Genomic DNA, 21,953 nt, shown 5'->3' with positions numbered 1-21,953 from the left:
TAATGATTTATAGGGCATTTTTTGAAGTTAAAAAAAACATAGCTAGATTTTCTCTGATTTTTTCCTTCTTTTTGATTCTAGGGAAATAGTTTCCGATGTAAGTTATTGATCAAATATGATTATGCCCTCAATCAAAGTTAATTAAATTGGCGAGAAAGATTGATAATATGTTTCTTGGAACAAATTTGCTGTATAGAATACCAGGATTACATGGTCAAGGGTTTAAATCTTCTAAAACCCAGCAGCTAGCTCTCATGTCAGAGTTTTAGGAAAAGAAAAAGCATTATTAGTAGAGTAAGATTTTATGATATTCAAGAAGTCAGTAGGAATAGTTATTCTCTGAGTCTATTTTGAAGAAAAAAAGATATTTAATGAAAGAAAAAAAATTAAATATGAGATTTATCAAAAGTAATAATAATATTTCTATCAACAGCATGGTTGACGTGAAGATTTCTCGTACACTGATCTTTTCATTGCCATTCTTTGGAGAGAATGGTTTCTCCCAGCACAGCACCAGCATTACTTCTTTCTTTCGAAGAGCTCTTCCTCTGCCCATTAATCACTTAATTTCCATCAGAACTGAAACTAAATTGAAAATAAGTAAAAATATTCATTATTACGAGATCTATCCATTCTTTTAAATATTGAAGCTGCTCATTATTAATTATTACATTTCCTATTTCTATCATGAACGGGTTTTTAAGGAAGAGGCTTTGAAGATTTTGGTTGTTAAACTCAACCAATTAGAGTGTTAATTTTTTTTTATTTGTGGATAAAAAATATAACTTATTTAAACATAAAACCTTTTGTTTCCTATGATAATTGAATATAAAAATAATAAAAAATAAAACTCTTTACTCATGAAGAAAACAAAACCCATGCATTAACAAAACCATAACCTTTTACACATTTAAAAAGAAAAGTTATAGTAGTAGTACTAATAATAATAATAATAATAATAATAATAATAATAATAATAATAAATTTTAGTAAAAAATTAAAAACTTTTGCTCATTTAAGTTTTTGTTAATATTCCAATTTAGTTTTTTTGACAAATTATAAAAATATTTTCTATTGAAAAACATTTTTTTATAAAATGAAAACCTATTACTCATTTTTTAAAATTATTTTGATAAAAATATATATTTTTATTAAAAATGATATAGAACATTTGAGATAAAAACAAAAAACCTAGATTGCTAAAAAATCATAGTTGTTATGGCCTGATGAATCCTCAAACATAGATTGAAGGATGTGTAGGCAAATTTACAGGAAACATCATCTGCACTTTGATGCATTTTATCCTCTGTTTTCTGAAATACGCTTAGCATACTCTGGTCACATTAATTGGTGTTCTGTCACTATAAAAGTCAACTGACAATTTTATACTAGTGTTAAGCTGCTATAAATAGATTTTAATTCAATCTAGGATAATGGAAAACTCATTAAAATGAATAAATAGTACTGTGCTAGCATAGATCTCTTAGTTATGGTTGCAGAGTCAATTTTTGTCAAAGCGGAACATGAGCTTTGTCAGTAGTAACGATTGCATTTGATTTCTGCTTTGCTGGCTTTGATGGAACAAATGTTTTAGGATTTACAACGGATCGGCAATGTCCAAAAAATCCTACAAACAAACCTATCACCCAAAACGCACGCAAATGAAATCTAACTCAAGCACTACAAAAAAACCCAACACAGCTCTCATACGGCCCCAACTGAGCAAGACAATGTCTCAAATGTCATTCGAGTTTTCTAGATTAAGAAAATGGGAAGAAAAAAGGACTTACGGGCAGAAAAGTTAGCGGATTAACTGAAATTCAGACATGTGGAGAATACTCCGAGTTTTTGTAGATCATTAACCTCCCACGAGAACATGATGGTGGTGAAGACTGGTAGTGTATGGAAGCATGTTGATGCAGTGGGCAACCATTGGTATTCAGATGTTTGAGTAGTGGTGTTCTGTCATTAAATTATTAGCGACTAATTATAGATGATATCTTGGCAGATTTCCTCCATTAGCATTGCATTTAAGTTATGTTTAGTAGTTTAAGATGCTATAATTTGTCAGTCGGTTTTTCCAAGTTTATATTCTGCTGCCGTGACAGTCATGTATTTTATTGCTAAATGATTTGAGTTGAGCAAGGCTCTTCTTATCTGAGTAATTAATCAGTTCCTTGAGCCAATTATTTAGTTCATAACTATGAATTTCTTCTTTTTTTTGGCGCTTTACGTAAGAAACTGAAGGGGAATTGATAACTATCCATTATATATATTTAGGGTTTGGATCTCCCATGTATTAAAAAAAGGAAGGATGGCTTTCCATGGAAGCTAGATTGGCAGACAATTAACACAAAGAAAAAGGGGTCCTTTTAGCCTAGAGTGAGAGAAAGAGAAGGAAAAGTGTTACCTATAATATGCCTAGATTGGCAGACAACTAACACAAAGACAACTTTTTAGAAAATAAGATCCTCGAGATAAAAAAACATATACAAGATGCTCATGAAATTAAACCCTATATATATATAAAGGAAAATCAGCGGGGTTTTCTTAGATTTTGTTACCTAGAATATTATTCTTTCTATTTATCTCTCGAGAATCTTATTTTTTATCACCCATGTGGGATTGCCTCGTCTGAAAAACTCTTTCTCAAAATTGAATTGATATTCTTATAGCATGCTTTAATATCCCATTGAATTATTTTTAACTCCTAAGCTTCTCTACCACTTCCATAAAGAATTATTAAAGCGATAAAAAAAGAAATTTTTTTTCTTCAGTTTAATTTGGCAATGAATGCAACATTACTATGAAAATCCCCTTCACCATATTATTTTTAGATCAATTGATTAACGATGATATTTTACATTTATCCCATTCAATACAGTGTTATTATGGAAATCCCCAAGGAAATTAGTTGATGGAAATTGAACTTTTTTTTTTAATTCTTCACAAAAGAAACTCTATAACTATCCATTATTCACTGAAAAATCTAAACCGATGCTTTGCCATTGAATGATTCATATGTTATTGTGACAGCAAGGCGTATTTTCATTAATTATTTGATTTTCGAGGTAACCACAACTTCTGATTGATGATGGACTAAAAGCCTCAATCTTGGCTCATGAAATGGACTAATAATCTGTCATTGGCCCAAAAGCAGATTAATGATTTATAGGGCATTTTTTGAAGTTAAAAAAACATAGCTAGATTTTCTCTGATTTTTTCCTTCTTTTTGATTCTAGGGAAATAGTTTCCGATGTAAGTTATTGATCAAATATGATTATGCCCTCAATCAAAGTTAATTAAATTGGCGAGAAAGATTGATAATATGTTTCTTGGAACAAATTTGCTGTATAGAATACCAGGAGTACATGGTCAAGGGTTTAAATCTTCTAAAACCCAGCAGCTAGCTCTCATGTCAGAGTTTTAGGAAAAGAAAAAGCATTATTAGTAGAGTAAGATTTTATGATATTCAAGAAGTCAGTAGGAATAGTTATTCTCTGAGTCTATTTTGAAGAAAAAAAGATATTTAATGAAAGAAAAAAAATTAAATATGAGATTTATCAAAAGTAATAATAATATTTCTATCAACAGCATGGTTGACGTGAAGATTTCTCGTACACTGATCTTTTCATTGCCATTCTTTGGTGAGAATGGTTTCTCCCAGCACAGCACCAGCATTACTTCTTTCTTTCGAAGAACTCTTCCTCTCCCATTAATCACTTAATTTCCATCAGAACTGAAACTAAATTGAAAATAAGTAAAAATATTCATTATTACGAGAGCTATCCATTCTTTTAAAAATGAAAACCTATTACTCAGTTTTTAAAATTATTTTGATAAAATATATATTTTTATTAAAAAATGATTTAGAACATTTGAGATAATAACGAAAAACCTAGATTGCTAAAAATCATAGTTGTTATGGCATGATGAATCCTCAAACATAGATTGAAGGATTTGTAGGCAAATTTACACGAAACGTCATCTGCACTTTGATGCATCTTATCCTCAAACATAGATTGAAGGATTTGTAGGCAAATTTACACGAAACGTCATCTGCACTTTGATGCATCTTATCCTCTGTTTTCTGAAATACGCTTAGCATACTCTGGTAACATTAATTGGTGTTCTGTCACTATAAAAGTCAACTGAGAATTTTCTGGCCACCTATTCTCTGCCTTTCTCCTACAATTTGCATCCTAGTGTTTTATACTAGTGTTAAGCTGCTATAAATAGATTTGAATTCAATCTAGGATAATGGAAAACTCATTAAAATGAATGAATAGTACTGTGCTAGCATAGATCTGAGCATTTGATTTCTGCTTTGCTGGCTTTGATGGAACAAATGTTTTAGGAAGTAAAAAAAGATCAGTCTGGTGGATTTACTTCAAATCTGGTTATAACTTTATAGTCCAAAAAATCCTACAAACAAACCTATCACCCAAAACGCACGCAAATGAAATCTATACCCAACAAGCACTACAAAAAAACCCAACACCGCTCTCATACGGCCCCAACTGAGCAAGACAATGTCTCAAATGTCATTCGAGTTTTCTAGATTAAGAAAATGGGGGAAAAAAAGGACTTACGGGCAGAAACGTTAGTGGATTAACTGAAATTCAGACATGTGGAGAATACTCCGAGTTTTTGTAGATCATTTATGGCAATGAATGTAAGATCTTGGTGTTATTAATTATGAAGTTCATTCGTCATATTATTCTTAAATCATTTCTCCATGAAAACTATGAGGGTGGAAAAGTAAACAGGTCAAATTATTTAGTATCTGAGCAATTAATCAGTTCCTTTACCCAATTATTTAGTTCATAAGCTATGAATTTCTTCTTTTTTTTGGCGCTTTACGAAAGAAACTGAAGGGGACTTGATAACTATCCATTATTTGCAGCCACGCATTCTCTGCACTCTGAAAAATCAAAACAGATACATTAACATTGTTTTCAATCAAATCGTGTTTGCTTCCAAAGAAGTTAATTGTGAAAGTAATGCATCAAAGTCTTCGATCCATCTCCCACGTTCATCTAAATCAGGTGGTTTTTCCAAGTTTATACTGTGCAGCTGTGACAGTCATGTATTTTATTGCTAAATGATTTGAGTTGAGCAAGGCTCTTATTATCTGAGTAATTAATCAGTTCCTTGAGCCAATTATTTAGTTCATAACTATGAATTTCTTCTTTTTTTGGCGCTTTACGAAAGAAACTGAAGGGGAATTGATAACTATCCATTATTTGCAGCCACGCATTCTCTGCACTCTGAAAAATCTAAACAGATACGTACATTAACATTGTATTCAATCAAATCGTGTTTGCTTCCATATAAGTTATTTGTGATAGTAATGCAATATCTAAACCATTATGTTCAAAGTCTTCGACCCATCTCCCACGTTCACCGTAATCATTCTCTTATTAGTCATTATAAGAGGGATAAGATGGTTGTGGTGGTGATAGACGTCTTCAGATTTGGCCAATTTACTTTGGCAATAGCGAATTTGGTTATTCACCTTGTACGAGGATAAATCCCCACTAATCATCCATGGTTGAATGGTTAAAGTACCCAATTTATAATTGGCGAATATGTAGATTCAATCCCTACTAGATGCATGCCAATGTGACCCCTTAATGAATATTGGAATTTCATCATCCATACATAACAAATTAGTGTGGTATATTCATACCAGAATATATGAACATTAAGAAAAATATATGAATTTCTTTTTTTTTTGGCGCTTATTACGAAAGAAACTGAAGGGGACTTGATAACCATCCATTATTTGCAGCCACGCATTCTCTGCGCTCTGAAAAATCTAAACAGATATGTACATTAACATTGTATTCAATCAAATCGTTTTTTCTTCCAAAGAAGTTATTTGTGATAGTAATGCAATATCTAAACCATTCTGTTCAAAGTCTTCGACCTATCTCCCACGTTCATTGTAATCGTTCTCTTAGTAGTCATTATAAGACGGATGGTTGTGGTGGTGATAGGCCAATTTACTTTGGCAATCGCGTGGAATATTTGCGAATTCAGATGTTTGAGCAGTGGTGTTCTGTCATTAAATTCTTAGCGACTAATTATAGATATCTTGGCAGCTTTCCTCCATTAGCATTACATTTAAGTCATGTTTAGTAGTTTGAGATGCGTCAGTCGGTTTTTCCAAGTTTATATTCTGCTGCTGTGACAGTCATGTATTTTATTGCTAAATGATTTGAGTTGAGCAAGGCTCTTATGTGTTGTTTATGCCCTCCCTTTAATTGATTATTCAGCCAAAGAAAAGACGAGAACACGAAGGAAACCATGTGAAGAAGGAAAATCATTTTATAAACAAACTTCTCAACCACTTGCTTAAAGAATTATTAAAATGATAAAAAAAGAAATCTGTTTCTTCATTCATTTATGGCAATGAATGTAAGATCTTGGCGTTATTATGAAGTTCATTCGTCATATTATTCTGAAATCATTTTCTCCATGAAAACTATGAGGGTGGAAATGTAAACAGATACGTACATTTTCATCTGAGTAATTAATCAGTTCCTTTACCCAATTATTTAGTTCATAAGCTATGAATTTCTTCTCCTTTTTTTGGCGCTTTACGAGAGAAACTGAAGGGGACTTGATAACTATTCATTATTTGCAGCCACGCATTCTCTGCACTCTGAAAAATCTAAACAGATACGTACATTAACATTGTATTCAATCAAATCGTGTTTGCTTCCAAAGAAGTTATTTGTGATAGTAATGCAATATCTAAACCATTCTGTTCAAAGTCTTCGACCCATCTCCCACGTTCATCGTAATCGTTCTCTTGTTAGCATTATAAGAGGGATAAGATGGTTGTGGTGGTGATATACGTCTTCAGAGATGGCCAATTAACTCTGGCAATCGTAGTGGAATATTGGAACTGGTTATCTAGCAAATTACATCGTGGTGTGGATTTTAATGAAACAAGACGAAGACTTGAGACTTTGAATGAAATTGACAGTAGTTGGAAACTAAGGATAACTAAGTTATTATAAGTCAAAACTTTTAAAGAATAAAAATATCATTCATATTAATTGCTTGTTGAACTGTGAATTGAGTAAAAATATCATTCATATTATTATAAGTCCAAATTCATAAATTCAAGAGTTTTATAAAATGTTCTTGATAGAAAAAAAAAATATTTTGGTGGCTAGAAATGACTTGAATGATGACTTTCTCTCTCATCACCAAAATTCAATGACTCTTTTCTCTCTTCTCTTTTTAACAAAAGGATTGAAAAATAATACAAATAATTTTTTTATACCAAAATTGATTTTGTTTAAATTTTAAGGGATCTAAATTGTATAATTTGTGTTATTTTTAAAATTTGAATATCTAAGTATATTTTTCATATAATTTCAAGCACGCCATCCATGTTTGATGTCTTTTTAATTTCGGTTCTATTATTTCAATTTAACAATTGATTAAGAAATTGAAATTAAGGGCCTTTCAATTAGGATCAAAGAGCTCAAAATAAAACTTTGAAAATAAAAATAAATTATAATTTGTCATTGTCCTAAAAGCAGGCTAATGATTTATAGGGCATTTTTGGAAGTTAAAAAAACATAGCTAGATTTTCTCTGATTTTTTGGACAGTTATCTTTTCTCCATGGTACCTGTACATTGCCATTCTTTGCAGAGAATGGTTTCTCCCAGCACAGCACCATCATTACTTCTTTCTTTCGAAGAACTCCTCTCGATCCTCTGCTGAATAAATTGAAGGTAAATTGAAAATAAGTAAATTGAAGGTAAATTGAAAATAACTAAAAATATTCATTTGAATGCATCACAATGGATGCTGAATATATAAAACCCACCTGGACATTTTGAGCTCAATCTTGCACGAATCCTCTTTCTAAACGAATCCCTACTGAAAATTAATAACAATAAATGTTAAAACTAATAATATAAAATGCAAAAATAAGACTCTTCGGCAACTTGAAATGATTGATAATGCAACTTTAAATTAATGATTGATAATTTTAGTATATACATAGACTCTTCGTCTGTAGAAGCAAGGACAAAAGCAGAAGAGAAACTACTAAAGAAGACCTCCATTTGGAGAAAAAATTGTAAACAAGAGATTTTGATCTCTTTTTTTTAAAAAAAATAATAATTGAGAGAATTATATATTAGACAGCACCATCAAATAAATGAGGGCTGAAAGATAATGGAAAATAAGGGAAAACTTGAAAAAAGAAAGCAAGGCAACGAGAGATCCTTCTAGTTAATCTAGTTTATGATATATTTAAGATTTCTAAAATGATTAGAGTCTATATAGCTTAAATTTTTAATTGAAAATTTTAATTAAAAAGCTAAATAGTAAAAAATGAGGTTAAAAATCACAATCCAATTTGATGCTTTAGACCGTATATAAAATAGTTGCGCGCTATCCAAATTAACTAAAAGCTATTTACTTTTGTATTTTTATTGAAAAAAATAATATTTGGAGAGCTTTCCTTTTAATTTTTTATTAAAAACACTCTTATTATTTTTTATATCATCGAGGAGATAATTTTTCCTTAAAAATCCCTTTATTCGTTAATTGGTTAAAGTCAAACGGTTATGCCATCAAATAGAGGAAAAATTAATAGCTACTTAATATATATAATCGATTGATGGCTCGATCCAATAGAAATAATTAGTGAAAAATCTCCATTGTTTTCAATCAAATCAATGAAAAATACAATACTTTGTTTACTTTTCTACCAGACTGAATATTTTTGTCTATATAAACTGCTTTATTTCTCTTATTTGTTTATTAAAAAAGATAAGAGTTTCTTTACTAAAAAAACATGGCATCACCTGTGTGTTTCTTAACCATGCGGATGCTTTTGCTCTTTTTGCTGTCTTTGTTTCATCTTAGAGCTTGTTATTCTTCTCCTTCCATGCAGCCTCTCTGCCATGATGATGAGAGTCATGCCTTGTTGCAGCTCAAGGAAAGCCTTGTCATTAATGAGTCCGCTTCTTCTGACCCTTCTGCTTATCCTAAGGTTGAATCATGGAAAGTTGATGGAGAAACCGGTGATTGCTGCTCATGGGATGGTGTTGAATGCGATGGGGACTCTGGTCATGTGATCGGCCTTGACCTCAGTAGCAGCTGCCTTTATGGCTCCATCGACTCCAATAGCAGCCTCTTCCACCTTGTTCAACTCAGAAAGCTGAATCTTGCTGACAACGACTTCAACCACTCCAAAATCCCTTCTGAGATTCGAAATCTCTCAAGGCTGTTTGATCTAAATCTCTCAATGTCTCGCTTTTCTGGTCAGATTCCAGCAGAGATCTTAGAGCTTTCCAAGTTGGTTTCCCTTGATCTGGGATGGAATACTTTGAAGCTCCAAAAGCCTGGTCTGCAACATTTAGTTGAAGCATTAACCAACTTGGAGGTGCTCCATCTCAGCGGAGTCGAAATATCAACCAAGGTACCTCAAATCATGGCAAATTTATCCTCTTTGTCATCTCTATTTCTCAGGGAGTGTGGATTGCAAGGAGAGTTCCCCATGGGTATATTCCAATTACCCAACCTTCGCTTTCTCAGTATCCGGTATAATCCATATCTCACTGGATATTTGCCGGAATTTCAGTCGGGCAGCCAGCTTGAATCATTGTTGCTTGCAGGGACGAATTTCTCTGGTCAGCTACCGGGGACCCTTGGGAACCTCCAATCAATGAAAGAGTTTGATGTGGCAGAATGTAATTTTTCAGGGGTGATACCATCTTCTTCACTTGGTAATCTTACAAAACTGAACTATCTAGACCTTTCTTATAACTTTTTCTCTGGGAAAATCCCTCCTTCTTTGGTCAACCTTCTTCAACTTACTGACCTGTCGCTTTCTTTCAACAATTTCAGTTCTGGTACCTTAGATTGGCTTGGTAATCTAACCAATCTCAATAATGTAGACTTGCAAGACACCAATTCATATGGTAACATTCCATCCTCTCTTAGAAACTTGACTCAGCTCACCGTCTTGTTGCTTGCCCAAAATAAATTAACTGGTCAAATTCCATCTTGGATAGGAAACCATACCCAATTAACCTCACTATACCTTGGTGTCAACAAACTGCACGGTCCGATTCCTGAGTCTATTTATAGGCTTCAAAATCTTGAAGAACTTGACCTAGCATATAATTTCTTTAGTGGTACTTTGGATTTGAACCTTCTTCTTAAGTTCAGAAACCTTGTTTCACTCCAATTAGTGTATAACAATCTGTCTCTGCTTAATAGCAACAATGCTACCATTCCTCACCCAAAACTTGAACTCTTGACGTTAAGTGGATACAATCTAAGTGAATTTCCCAGTTTCTTGCGTGATCAAAACCATTTGGAGCTTTTAGAACTTGCCCATAACAAACTGGAGGGACACATACCCAAATGGTTTATGAACATGAGTACCATAACCCTCGATTATCTATCTCTGGCTGGCAACCTTCTGACTGGTTTTGAGCAATCCCTCGACGTTCTTCTATGGAATAATCTACGCTCACTGGATCTTAGTTCAAACAAGTTCCAAGGATCCCTCCCAATTCCACGACCAGCAATCTATGAATATAACGTCTCGAACAACAAATTAAATGGAGAAATCCCAGAAGTTATCTGCAATCTGACTTCGCTTTCTGTCCTTGTTTTGTCAAATAACAATTTGAGTGGCAAACTTCCGTCGTGCTTGGGCATTAAAAGCAGCAATGCTTCAGTTCTTAATCTGCGCAACAATAGTTTCAGCGGTGATATTCCCGACACCTTCACAAGTGGCTGCTCATTGAGGATCGTTGATTTCGGTCAAAACAAACTGGAGGGAAAGATACCAAAATCATTAGCCAATTGCACCAAGCTAGAGATTCTCAATCTTGAACAAAATAAGATAAATTGTGTCTTTCCTTCTTGGTTGGGTGTTCTTCCTGATTTGAGGGTTATGATTTTGAGATCTAATGCGCTACATGGTATGATTGGGAAACCTGAAACCAACGTTGAATTTCCGAGGTTACAGATTGTTGACCTCTCCAACAACAGTTTTAAGGGTAAGTTGCCACTTGAATATTTCCGAAATTGGACTGCCATGCAAAATGTCCATAATGAGCACTTGATTTACATTCAAGCAAACATAAGTTTTCAAACATCGCATCATGTAATGGAACAATGGTATGAGTACTCGATGACAATGACAAACAAAGGTGTGATGATCTTATATGAGAAGATCCAAGATAGTCTTACTGCTATCGATTTCTCAAGTAATGGTTTTGAAGGAGGAATCCCAGAGGTCCTCGGAGATCTCAAAGCACTTCATTTGCTCAATCTCTCCAACAACTTTCTCAGGGGTGACATCCCTTCATCCTTGTCCAAATTGAAAGAGATTGAATCTTTGGACCTTTCTCAGAACAAACTCTCGGGAGAGATTCCTGGCGAACTTGCACAGCTCACCTTCCTCGAGGTCTTCAATGTGTCTCACAATCTTCTCTCAGGTCCGATACCACGAGGAAATCAATTCGGAGCATTTGACAACACTTCATTTGATGCGAATCCAGGATTATGTGGAAAGCCCTTGTCAAAAGAATGTGGAAATGCTGAGGACTCGTTGCCAGCAGCAAAAGAAGATGAGGGCTCGGGATATCCACTTGAATTTGGTTGGAAGGTGGTGGTGATAGGTTATGCTTGTGGATTGGTAATTGGAGTGATTCTTGGATGCGCTATGAACACAAGGAAGTATGAATGGTTGGTGAAGAATTATATTGCGACGTGGCAATACAAAGGTCAAAATTTGAAGACTCGCCTGCGTAGAAATTAATTTCTAATTATTAAGGTGTTTTCTAGCTTGTCAATCATGTTAAGATTGTATTTTCTTTTCCTTGTCTTCTGTTTCTTAATTTTCACTTGTAAGGATAAGAGTGATTTTCTCTTGGATGGTCTTTAGTTTTATTAATTTATTCTCAACAGAAGAAATTAGTTTTACTTATTTAAAAAAAAAAAAATCCATCAATGAAGCGCCCAAGTCTACGTACTTTGTTTACTTTTCCTGTACTTTGTTTACTAATTTGAAAATAGAGAAAGTGCAACCTCTGAAGGTTATCAACAAACCTGAGAAAGTAAGTGTTTTTTTTTTTTTTTATTAAAAAAAACTTTCATAAACTCAATGTGGTCTTCACTTTCTTGAATTTTAAGTTTGTCATTTTAGCGTGTCTCTGTTTAATAATCCACATGTGGGTTTTATTACTGCAATAGCTATTTAACTCTCGCTGCGTCATGTCCATATATTATTTTTTAAGAAAACAAAATTTTGATATATTTTTATAGCTAAAAAAATTATAAATTTAAATTAAAAAGCTTACGCATATAAGTAATTAAATAAATTAAAAACTATATATGTTAATAAATAAATAAATTATTAATGATAACTAAAAATAAAATTTAAAAAATCAAAAAAATAGATATAAATCAATATATTTAATCTTATAAGATAAAATATTTATCCTATTATGTTTGTTTAATCTAATTTATTCAAATGTTTTTTTTATTTAATTAAACTATAATAGAAATAGACACATATTAAATTGATTGAATAAAATAAAATGAAAAACATTATACATAGTTATATATATTATAAATATTATCTAAAAAAATTATTTTTATTTGACAAAGTTTATCAATACAAAAGATAAAAAAAAAACATTCTAGACCTATATGCCTGGGCTTGTTATTTATTTATTCATTTATTTATTTTACATTTGAAAGTTATGTTCGCGCCTATTTATCTTGAAAAACAATATGCAGGCAACGAAAAACGACGTATTGTTTGCAAACTTAAATTTTAGCCATCATTGTGATGGGCTGAAAAATCTAGCAACACCTCTTTTGTCTAAACAAAACCCCATTTTCAAGACATTTCAACCCCAAAACGACATACTTTGACAATCGCAATGTTATAAGTCATTGAATACAAGGATGATTGTGGTGATAATAAAAGTCTTCAAAGTAAAGTTAAACGCTCAAGGCCAACTTTATTCAGACCACGACATACTTTGACAATCGCAATGGAATATTGGAACTGGTTGTCTGGCAAACTTCTTCATGCTCTAGAATTTAACTAGTTATATAACCCGCGTGATGTCACGAGTTAATTATTTTTTGCAAAAATAAAATAAAAAAAACTAAAATCTAAAAATATTAGATCTTTCTGTAAAGATATATTCAAGAGTATTGGGGTTAACTGCAACGCCTGACCCAAAAGTAATATTAATAATAACATTAAATTTGCATGACCTAAGTTTAAGTGAGTTTGATTGCAACAATAGATCTAATAGCCTTGGATGTGGGTCTAGCTGTAAGGTCGTGTCATAAAAAGTGTGACAATTAAATAGATTAATGAAAAAGAAAAAAAAAAAACTAATGAAGAAAAAAAAATCTGAATTAATTAGGTTAACCCTTCAACCCAGGTTAACCCGTCAAACCTGGAATTCACGTCATGAAAATTTGATAACTAAATAAAAAACAAATTTATAGGTTAACTGGGTTAAACCGTCAAACCAAGTTAACCCATCAAGCCCAGGATACGTGTCATGAAAGTCTGATAATTAAATAGAAGGAAATTTAACATTAACAAACTAAACTAAATGAAAAAAATTAATTAAAAAGAAAAAAAGTAAAAAAAAATTCCAGGTTAACCCGTCAAACTCGGGATCTGTGTCATGAAAATCTGATAACTAAATAAAAAAAATTTAACATTAATAAACTAAATTAAAAAAAAATTATTAAAAGAAAAAACAAATCACTTAAACCAATGAAAAAAATTCATCCTCAGCACAATGTCTGGTAAAAGATATTATCTCTTATTAATATCTATTAATGCTTGTATAATAAAATTTTTATATTAATACTCATTAAATATTTATGTAAGAGATATCATCTTTCATCAATGTTTAGTAATGCTTGTATAAGAAAGAAATAGAAGATCAGATCTAGTGGAACAATAATAATTACTAGATTAATTATCAATTATTACTAGACTCCAACAGGTAGAGGAGGAGGAGGGGCCTCGCCAGACACCGGGGGAGCACCATCTCAACTGCGGTGGACATTCTTATTATTATGCATCCAAACCTTAAGCACGTTTCTTTTAACACCAACTGATTAAGAGCCATATCATCATGTTTCTGTATTCTCCACCCAATGTTTTCAGCAAACTCCAGCATTCTCTCCTTTTGCTTATATAATAACATCTAAAAACCATGATCTGTTTAAAGTCTTCAACCCATTTCCCACGGCTCTCTTACTCACTGTCTCTGCCATTAGAATGATAAGATGATTGCGGTGGAATTTAATAAAACAAGACAAAGACTTACTTTTCCAGTACCAGGAATAATAATAATAACATCTTGCTTGGTTAGACTTTGAATGAAATTGAAAGTAGTGCAAAAGGCCATTGAAGACGGAGACTTGGAGGTGGGGAAATTACTTTTCCAGTACCCGGAATAATAATAATAGTAATTTTGCGTTCTTTTTTCTTAAAAAAAAATATTTCCATTCTTTGCACACTGAAAAAAATTAATTCATACCTCAATGAAAAATCCCCATTGTTTTCAATCAAATTTGGTTTTCTTCACAATGAATTATTTGTGATAGTAATGTTTGAAAATTTATTTAAAGATATATTTTATTAATAATCGAGGTTATTCTATTAAATGTTAGAAATTATAGATGCATAGACCTAGAGTGACCTAATTAGGAGGATGATTTTAAGATTTAAAACCCCATCAACCTATCCACCAAAAACATCTACTGCCCCACATAAGATAAATTTTAAAAAAATAAAATAAAATCCTTTGACCCTGTCAACGTAACTAATCAAAAACTGGAAAAGATCTATTTATGGGCTCATCGAATATATTTAGATCTAAGAAAAGATATAGAATAATCAAGATTTATTAGCTTCTTAAAATTATAATAACAAAAGATCTGATTGTTGGATAAAACTAAAAATTTTATTATTTATTTCCCCTGGGACAATACTACGTCGCTGAAAGGACCATTAAGAAGACCTACTTGAATTTGATTATGCACTATTGAATTTCCACTACAATATTGAAGCAAATAAAAAAGGGCATTGTAATTTAGGGTTCTTTCTTAGATATGTGATGATGACCTATGTTTGGCACAATGCATGATGGTATTTTCAAGATAGCATTCAAGATAGTAGCAGATAATCATTGCATGTTCAATCTGTATTTGATGGGATGAATGGAATCGATAGCATATGGTGTCTAAGTGTCAAGCTACTCAAGAACATAGGATAGCTCGGCTCTTTACTTTTCAATTTCATATATCAACATAAACATTTAACAAGGTCAGCACAATCTTGAACGCCACGCTCAATCCTGAACAATCTAAACTTCAGCACCATGGCTTCTTCCAGCTAAACAAAAGCAGACGTATTAGGAATCTTGTTGTAGGACATCCCAGGGCACCTTCAAAGATGCGTACCAGGACATCCCAGGGCACATTTGCTTCATCAAAGTTGCAAGATTACATGTTAAATCTGGTCAAACAAATCTATCTTAGAATTTTTCCCCAACCACTAACTTCCAGTTTTCACATTTCTAACAAGCAATAGAGTACTCGGATATAATTCATCCTCAGAATATTGCTACAAATATGATGCCACATGTAATGACATAATAAAGAACATTGCCAAGCAGGAAACAGGATCCAGTTCTTAGTCTGAGTTATGTAATTGTTGGAACTCTACCTCCATCCTCAATTTCATCAAGGCAATAAGCTTGTACAGATGTAAACAAGCTCAAGCTCAACCAAATTATAAATGATGAGCTCAAAAACTAAGAGACAGAGTAGCTCAACTGACTAACAGAGTAGCTCAACCAAATTATGGCAATGCATAATATGAAGAATGATGGACAGCTCATAATAATCTTCTCACTCTAAAAGAAAGTTGATGAGGTACTTAGACGATGCAAAATGATCGGAAAGCCTCCTTCAAGTTACAGGATTATATTTAGGTTAGATGAAGCCAAACAAATCTAGCCTTCAATTGTTTTTTCTCAACCAATAGTTTGTAGTGTCCAAATTTGAACTGGCAATAGGACAACCAAGTTATTTTTTGGACGACGTTGAAAATGCTAAAATGATGAAAATATATTAAAAAAGCATATTTTTTGGATTTTCTTTGTTTTTCTCTATTTTTAAATTTTTCTGAAAATTTATCAAAACATGGGTCAAAAATTGGGTAGCAACAAGGGGTTTGTACATTAATTTCTATCTTGTTAGGGGAAAAAATTGTTTATTTTGGGGAGCACCTAACCATGAATTTTTTTTTTCTTGTTGTAGATAAATATGTTAGTCTTGGTATTTATAAATAGATTTTCTTATTTATAAAAAAGGACGGGTCTTTATCGGGTTACAACGGGTCATGCAAGTCCTTGATTGACCTGGCAGGTCACTCGAGTCTCCCCGAGCCAAATACAACCCTGATTGTCTTATTTTTTGACTAGACCAAGGTTCTATGTAGCTCAAGTTATGGGCCAACCAATTAAGCCAGTCATTATAACTATGGATATAATTTATCAAATCATGAAAGAAACTTCAAATAAAATATGGATTTTTCATGGTTGTATCATGGCTAGGCTAATGAAGTGATTGAGCTAGTCTCTAGTTGATGGACTTTGCAATAACCCAATTTTGGATTCTCCAAAATTTTCTTGTATGTTATTTTATTTTTATTTTTATTCAGAAAAATAAAAAAATTAAAAAAAAAGTTTAAAATTCAAAAATATATTTTTCTCACGTCAACCACCTTTTTGCCATAAAAAAATAGTTCAATGGGTTAATACAAGTCAAATCGTGTCAATTAGGACAAAAAATAAGTTTCAAGCCATTTCGGGTCAAAATTGTCATTTTCGATGAAAATCGATCCCACTAGCCAATATAGGTCAAACTATGTGAATCAGAATAAAAAATGAGTTTTAGGCCGTTTTGGTTCAAAACCATCATTTTCAGTCAAAACTGTGTCCATCGAGTCAATACAAGTCAAACCATGTCAACTGGGATGAGTTTCAAGTCATTTAGGGTTAAAACTGTTATTTCGGTTGAAACCAGGTCCACTGGGTTGATACTGGTTGAAAAATATGTTTTAGTGTTTGAAATTAATTTTTGATAATCAAAATTGATTTTTTGCGGTTGAAACAAGGTTTTTCTAATACTGATTTGAGTTTTTAGTTTTACCTGTGTGTGTATATATATATATATAATAAAAAAAAATTAATAATACAAAAGTTTTTTTTTTTCAATAGAGCAGTTGGTGCAAGTGAAAATTTTCTTCAAGGCGGCTCCGTGTCTCTTGTCGTGTTTCATTGACATAAATGTTGTGGCTCCAGTTAATACAAATGTTAATAACTCAGATATTGTCGATGTTTTTTTAGTTTTACTTTGCGCTAGTAAGATATTGATTTTTTTAAAAACAACTAAAAAAACACCAAAAATATCCTAATTGTTAGATCTAATAGTATTAGTTATGAACCCTTGATTGAATCTAATTTAATATGGCTTACCACACTAGATTAAAACCCAAATCCATCTTAACCCTTAAAAAATGTGTCCTTTGATCCTATCTTGCCATGTCACTCGATGTACCAAGCATCCAATACATCTTATCACACCAAAAGCAAGTATCTATCAATTAGGACCTTTAAATCAATTTTTAGATCAAGCAAACCGTAGCCAAAAGATCAATTTAGAAGTGATCAGCAGTCCACAAGCTCCAAGTGCACTGGATTACCATGCTCACATCCTCACCTTAGCAAACCTCATAGACTCTTTCTCCTTTCACCGGTGATTCTCTCTCTCCTTAAATCTCCCAACTTCGGTCACCTCAAGTCATTAAACAACCACAAAAAGGCTCATCTTCTCCTTGGAAGCAAACCCCAACTAGTTTTCATCAACTTTGTTGCTTAATATTTCCAAAAAGGTCTTGATATCTTCGGCCACTTGAAGCTTCAAATCATCAATCTCTCTCATCAACCATCAATGATCACCACCATAATCATCAAAATCTTCTCATCGAGATATACCAGAATCTGCCCCTTTTGGCTTGGAATCTCGCTGAAAATTCCCCCTTCAATAGTGGTTGTACGTGAGCTACACGCGCCATCAAGGATATTTTTGTCATTTCCGGGGAAGTTCAAGAGTTTTTTCTATTTTTTTCTTATATAGTGACACTCATGTAATTTTAGGGACTTTTAGGATTTTTTTTTTTTTATACATGTATCTATATATATATAAATTTTTTTTTGTAGTATACCTAAAATAAATATAAAGAAGAATGACGATGCAAGTCCAACACCTATTTTATCCCGTCATCGTGCCAGAGTTTAAAGCCTAATTCTCAAATATGGGTTATGCCTATTTTTAGCAATTCCAACATAATCTTTCTTTTCAGGAATGAATATTATTAGTTAACTCATCATTTTTTTTTAAAAGACAGATGTTAAAAGTTTTTTTTTTAAAAAAATATGATGTCCATTGTTTTTGTTTGCAACTTGGAAGTTACTTTTCTTTTTAGGGTTAAACGTCAACATTTCAACGAGTCCTATAATTTTAAGGACTGATTTAATTTTTAATGTGTCTCCTATAAAAATTATTTTTTAATTTTTAGGAACCGACATTAACCCTAAAAAAAAATTGCAAATAAACTCAGCATATTATAGCATTTGAATAAACTAAACATAAACATAAACATAAATAAAGGTAACCTTTCACTTGAAAAGATGATTTAAGAGTGATGTCTACTTTTCTTTAATCATAACTAACTCAGTACCTAAATATCTGAGACTAGTGTCTAATTTGAAACTTCTAGTTCCCTCAAATTACTAGATGGTCCAATAAAATCTTCATTTCCCAATTAATTTTTTGTTAATAAAAAAAATTTAAAGCTACCGAGCAACGTCGTGTATCGACAGACTTAACAGGAGGCTGGACGTTCATCTAAAATAACAGGAGAGCCTCCAAATATAAGAGAAGTGTAATGTGTATAAAAGAAAATGCACAAAGAGAGATGCATGGAGAGGAAGAGTTTATGGCCTAGGCCTATAATGGTAGAGTATCATGACTGGTTATTGACGACTTTTATGACATAACTAGCTTTTAAGGCCAATAATGTAAATGTATATTTTCAACTTTCAATAGCTAAGTTGAGCTTGACCAATAATGAAATTTGGATTTTTCCAAGTAATTTAGTATATTTATACACTCAGTACTTGGACTCTTTTTCATAAAGAAGGAGATGTATCATTGATGAAGAAAATTTTGTGCTAATATTGGCTAGCCATGATGGCTTCATTTATTATTGTGTCATACCATGATTGTTTTGCTATGAGTGCTAATGGTTAAAATATCAGTGATGGGCAATGTCATTGTTATAAAAAATGATGTTATGCATAATAAAGGTTATGTATGCATAGAAAATTGTGTGCATGAAAAGTTTGTGCTCACCATTCTTAAAAACCTAAAAAAATACATAGAAAGGTGTATCAAGACAAGATTGAACAAACCAACTTGCTGTTGGAGTAGAAAATTCCAGCCATAGAAAGAATTTTTTTTTCAAAAATTTATGTGTATCATCAATGACAATAGTAGTAAAGACTATTTATGTGCACTCCTTACTTCTCCACTAGACTAATGTTAAGAATAAAAAAATTCTTATTTAAAAATTAAATCTTTTACTCATTAAGAAAAGGAAATAAATACATTACTAGAGATTTTTAAAATTAAAACCTTTTACTTGTTAAATAGAAAAAAATTATCAAAATACTTTTGGTAAAAGTATCAACAAAAACAACAACAATAATAATAGTTTAGAAAAGACTTAAAACCTTTTACTCATTTACACTACTAGAAAATTGATAAATACAAATGAAAATACTGACAAAATATTTTTGTCAGTAAATTACAATGAATTTTACCGATAAAAATATTCTCTCGGTATATACCGATGGAATTACAGTGGAAAAAAAAATTAAAACAAAGCCAAAAAGTACAATGACATGTCTTTTATACTAAAAAAATTAATGATGATATTAATATCGTCAATAAATCCGTTCGTAAACTCATTGATAAATTGTTCACTTTTCCCTGATACTGTTAATCATATCAATTACAAAAGAAATTACCAATGGAATTTTCCATTAGTATTTTCCAGAGAACTCTGGAATTGTTCACTTCTTAATTACACTATTAATTACTATTCTTTACATATGAAATCACAGACGGATTGAAAAGTTATCGGTGTTATTTGACAGGTTTCTAAAGATTTTTGATTAAATTGAATATTACAGATGAAATTATCGACGGATTGAAAAGTCATTGGTGATATTTGGCAATTTTTGAAAATTCTTGATTAAATTAAAAATTTAAATTAAATATTACAAACAAAATCATTGATGGAATGATTAAAAATATAAATATTTAATTATCCGTTGGTAAAATGCTCCATTAAAAAAACTATAATCCCTCATTTCACAACAAATAAGCCTCTTTTTCTTCTTATGTAAAAAACATCAACATCCATTTCTTTCTTTCTTTCTTTCTTTCTCTTCTCTTCTCTTCTCTTCTCCTCCACACTCACGTATGTCTTTTTCTCTTTTCTTCTTCTCTTCTCAGTTTTTTTAATTAACATTCTTCATGAATTTATCTATTTTTCTCTTCTCTCAACTTCACTTACAACTACATTAAGATAATATTTTTTATTTTTTCTTCATTATATATTTTTTAGTTTTAAATTTTTCTGTTCTTAATAATTGTATGAATGTCGTTGTAGGATTTTTTTTTTTTGATATGAGATGAATTGTTAGTTGATTTATTTATAGGATTTTTAAATTTTTAGTAATTGCAACTTTATTTTTTTCGTTTGAAGTTATTTTTAGTTGATTTATTTATTTGTTGTAGCTGTTTATTTTCTTGTGTTATTTATTTGTTGCAAATTTGTTTGAGTTGATTTTGTTTTCCATGCAACTTAGTTCTGAGTATTATGGAGTGTTGATTTATATTAATTTAATTATTTTCTAGTTTTGTTAAATAGATTTTTTTAAAAAAATATTTTTAAATATCACCGATGGAATTGCATACAGTATTTTTGTCGGTTTTATGATAAACTTCTCGAGGGAAATACCGACATAATGAAGTGGGTAAATTTTTTTAGCGTGTTTTTCCCATCAATAAATCCATCAGCAATAATATTGTTTTATTACTGAAATAAAATACCGATGAAAGATTCGCCGATGAAGCATTTCTGTATGTGATCCCATCAGAAAATTAATTGCCTAACAGAGTAGCTCAACCAAATTATGGCAATGCATAATATGAAGAATGATGGACAGCTCATAATAATCTTCTCACTCTAAAAGAAAGTTGGTGAGGTACTTGGACGATGCAAATTGATCGGAAAGCCTCCTTCAAGTTACAGGATTATATTTAGGTTAGATGAAGCCAAACAAATCTAGCCTTCAATTGTTTTTTCTCAACCAATAGTTTGTAGTGTCCAAATTTGAACTGGCAATAGGACAACCAAGTTATTTATCTACAGCAACCAATAAGTGCATGATATTCAAAACCCAAAAAAGATTCACCATGCAACCAACAAAAAAAAATGCCAAGGCCAATGAAGTCAAGTAAAAGAAACCAGTGCTCTATTTAATTCTGGAATTTTTGAAACTTTAATCCTCAATTCCACTGAACAAGCTAAAGAACATTTGAAACTTTAATCCTAATCCTCAATGACAGCAGGTGTATCTTAGCTGAATAGCAGGCAAGGAATAAAATGCAGATTATCATTAACAGCTGATGATTCTCTCTCAATTTGAGACCCCCAAATATTCAACAAGCAAGGTTTTGACGAACAAAGTAAGTAGCTCTTCCTCCCGAC

General features: G+C 31.8%; 1 protein-coding gene across 1 annotated transcript; it reads left to right on the top strand.

The window, feature by feature from the left end:
- Positions 1 to 8,555: 8,555 nt before the first annotated feature.
- Positions 8,556 to 12,038, top strand: LOC118039360 (receptor-like protein 7). The gene has a single exon (XM_035046051.2). The coding sequence runs from the start codon at positions 8,832 to 8,834 to the stop codon at positions 11,814 to 11,816; it is 2,985 nt and encodes a 994-aa protein (XP_034901942.1). The 5' UTR covers positions 8,556 to 8,831; the 3' UTR covers positions 11,817 to 12,038.
- Positions 12,039 to 21,953: the final 9,915 nt, after the last annotated feature.

Source organism: Populus alba, chromosome 16, assembly GCF_005239225.2.
Source record: "Populus alba chromosome 16, ASM523922v2, whole genome shotgun sequence".
Classification (NCBI taxonomy): Eukaryota; Viridiplantae; Streptophyta; class Magnoliopsida; order Malpighiales; family Salicaceae; genus Populus; species Populus alba.
Note: the sequence above shows the minus strand (reverse complement) of the source record. Positions and strands in the feature narration are given on the sequence as shown.

Coding starts and splice junctions, on each gene's coding strand:
- LOC118039360 (XM_035046051.2), top strand. CDS start 8,832: ATGGCATCACCTGTGTGTTTCTTAACCATGCGGATGCTTTTGCTCTTT.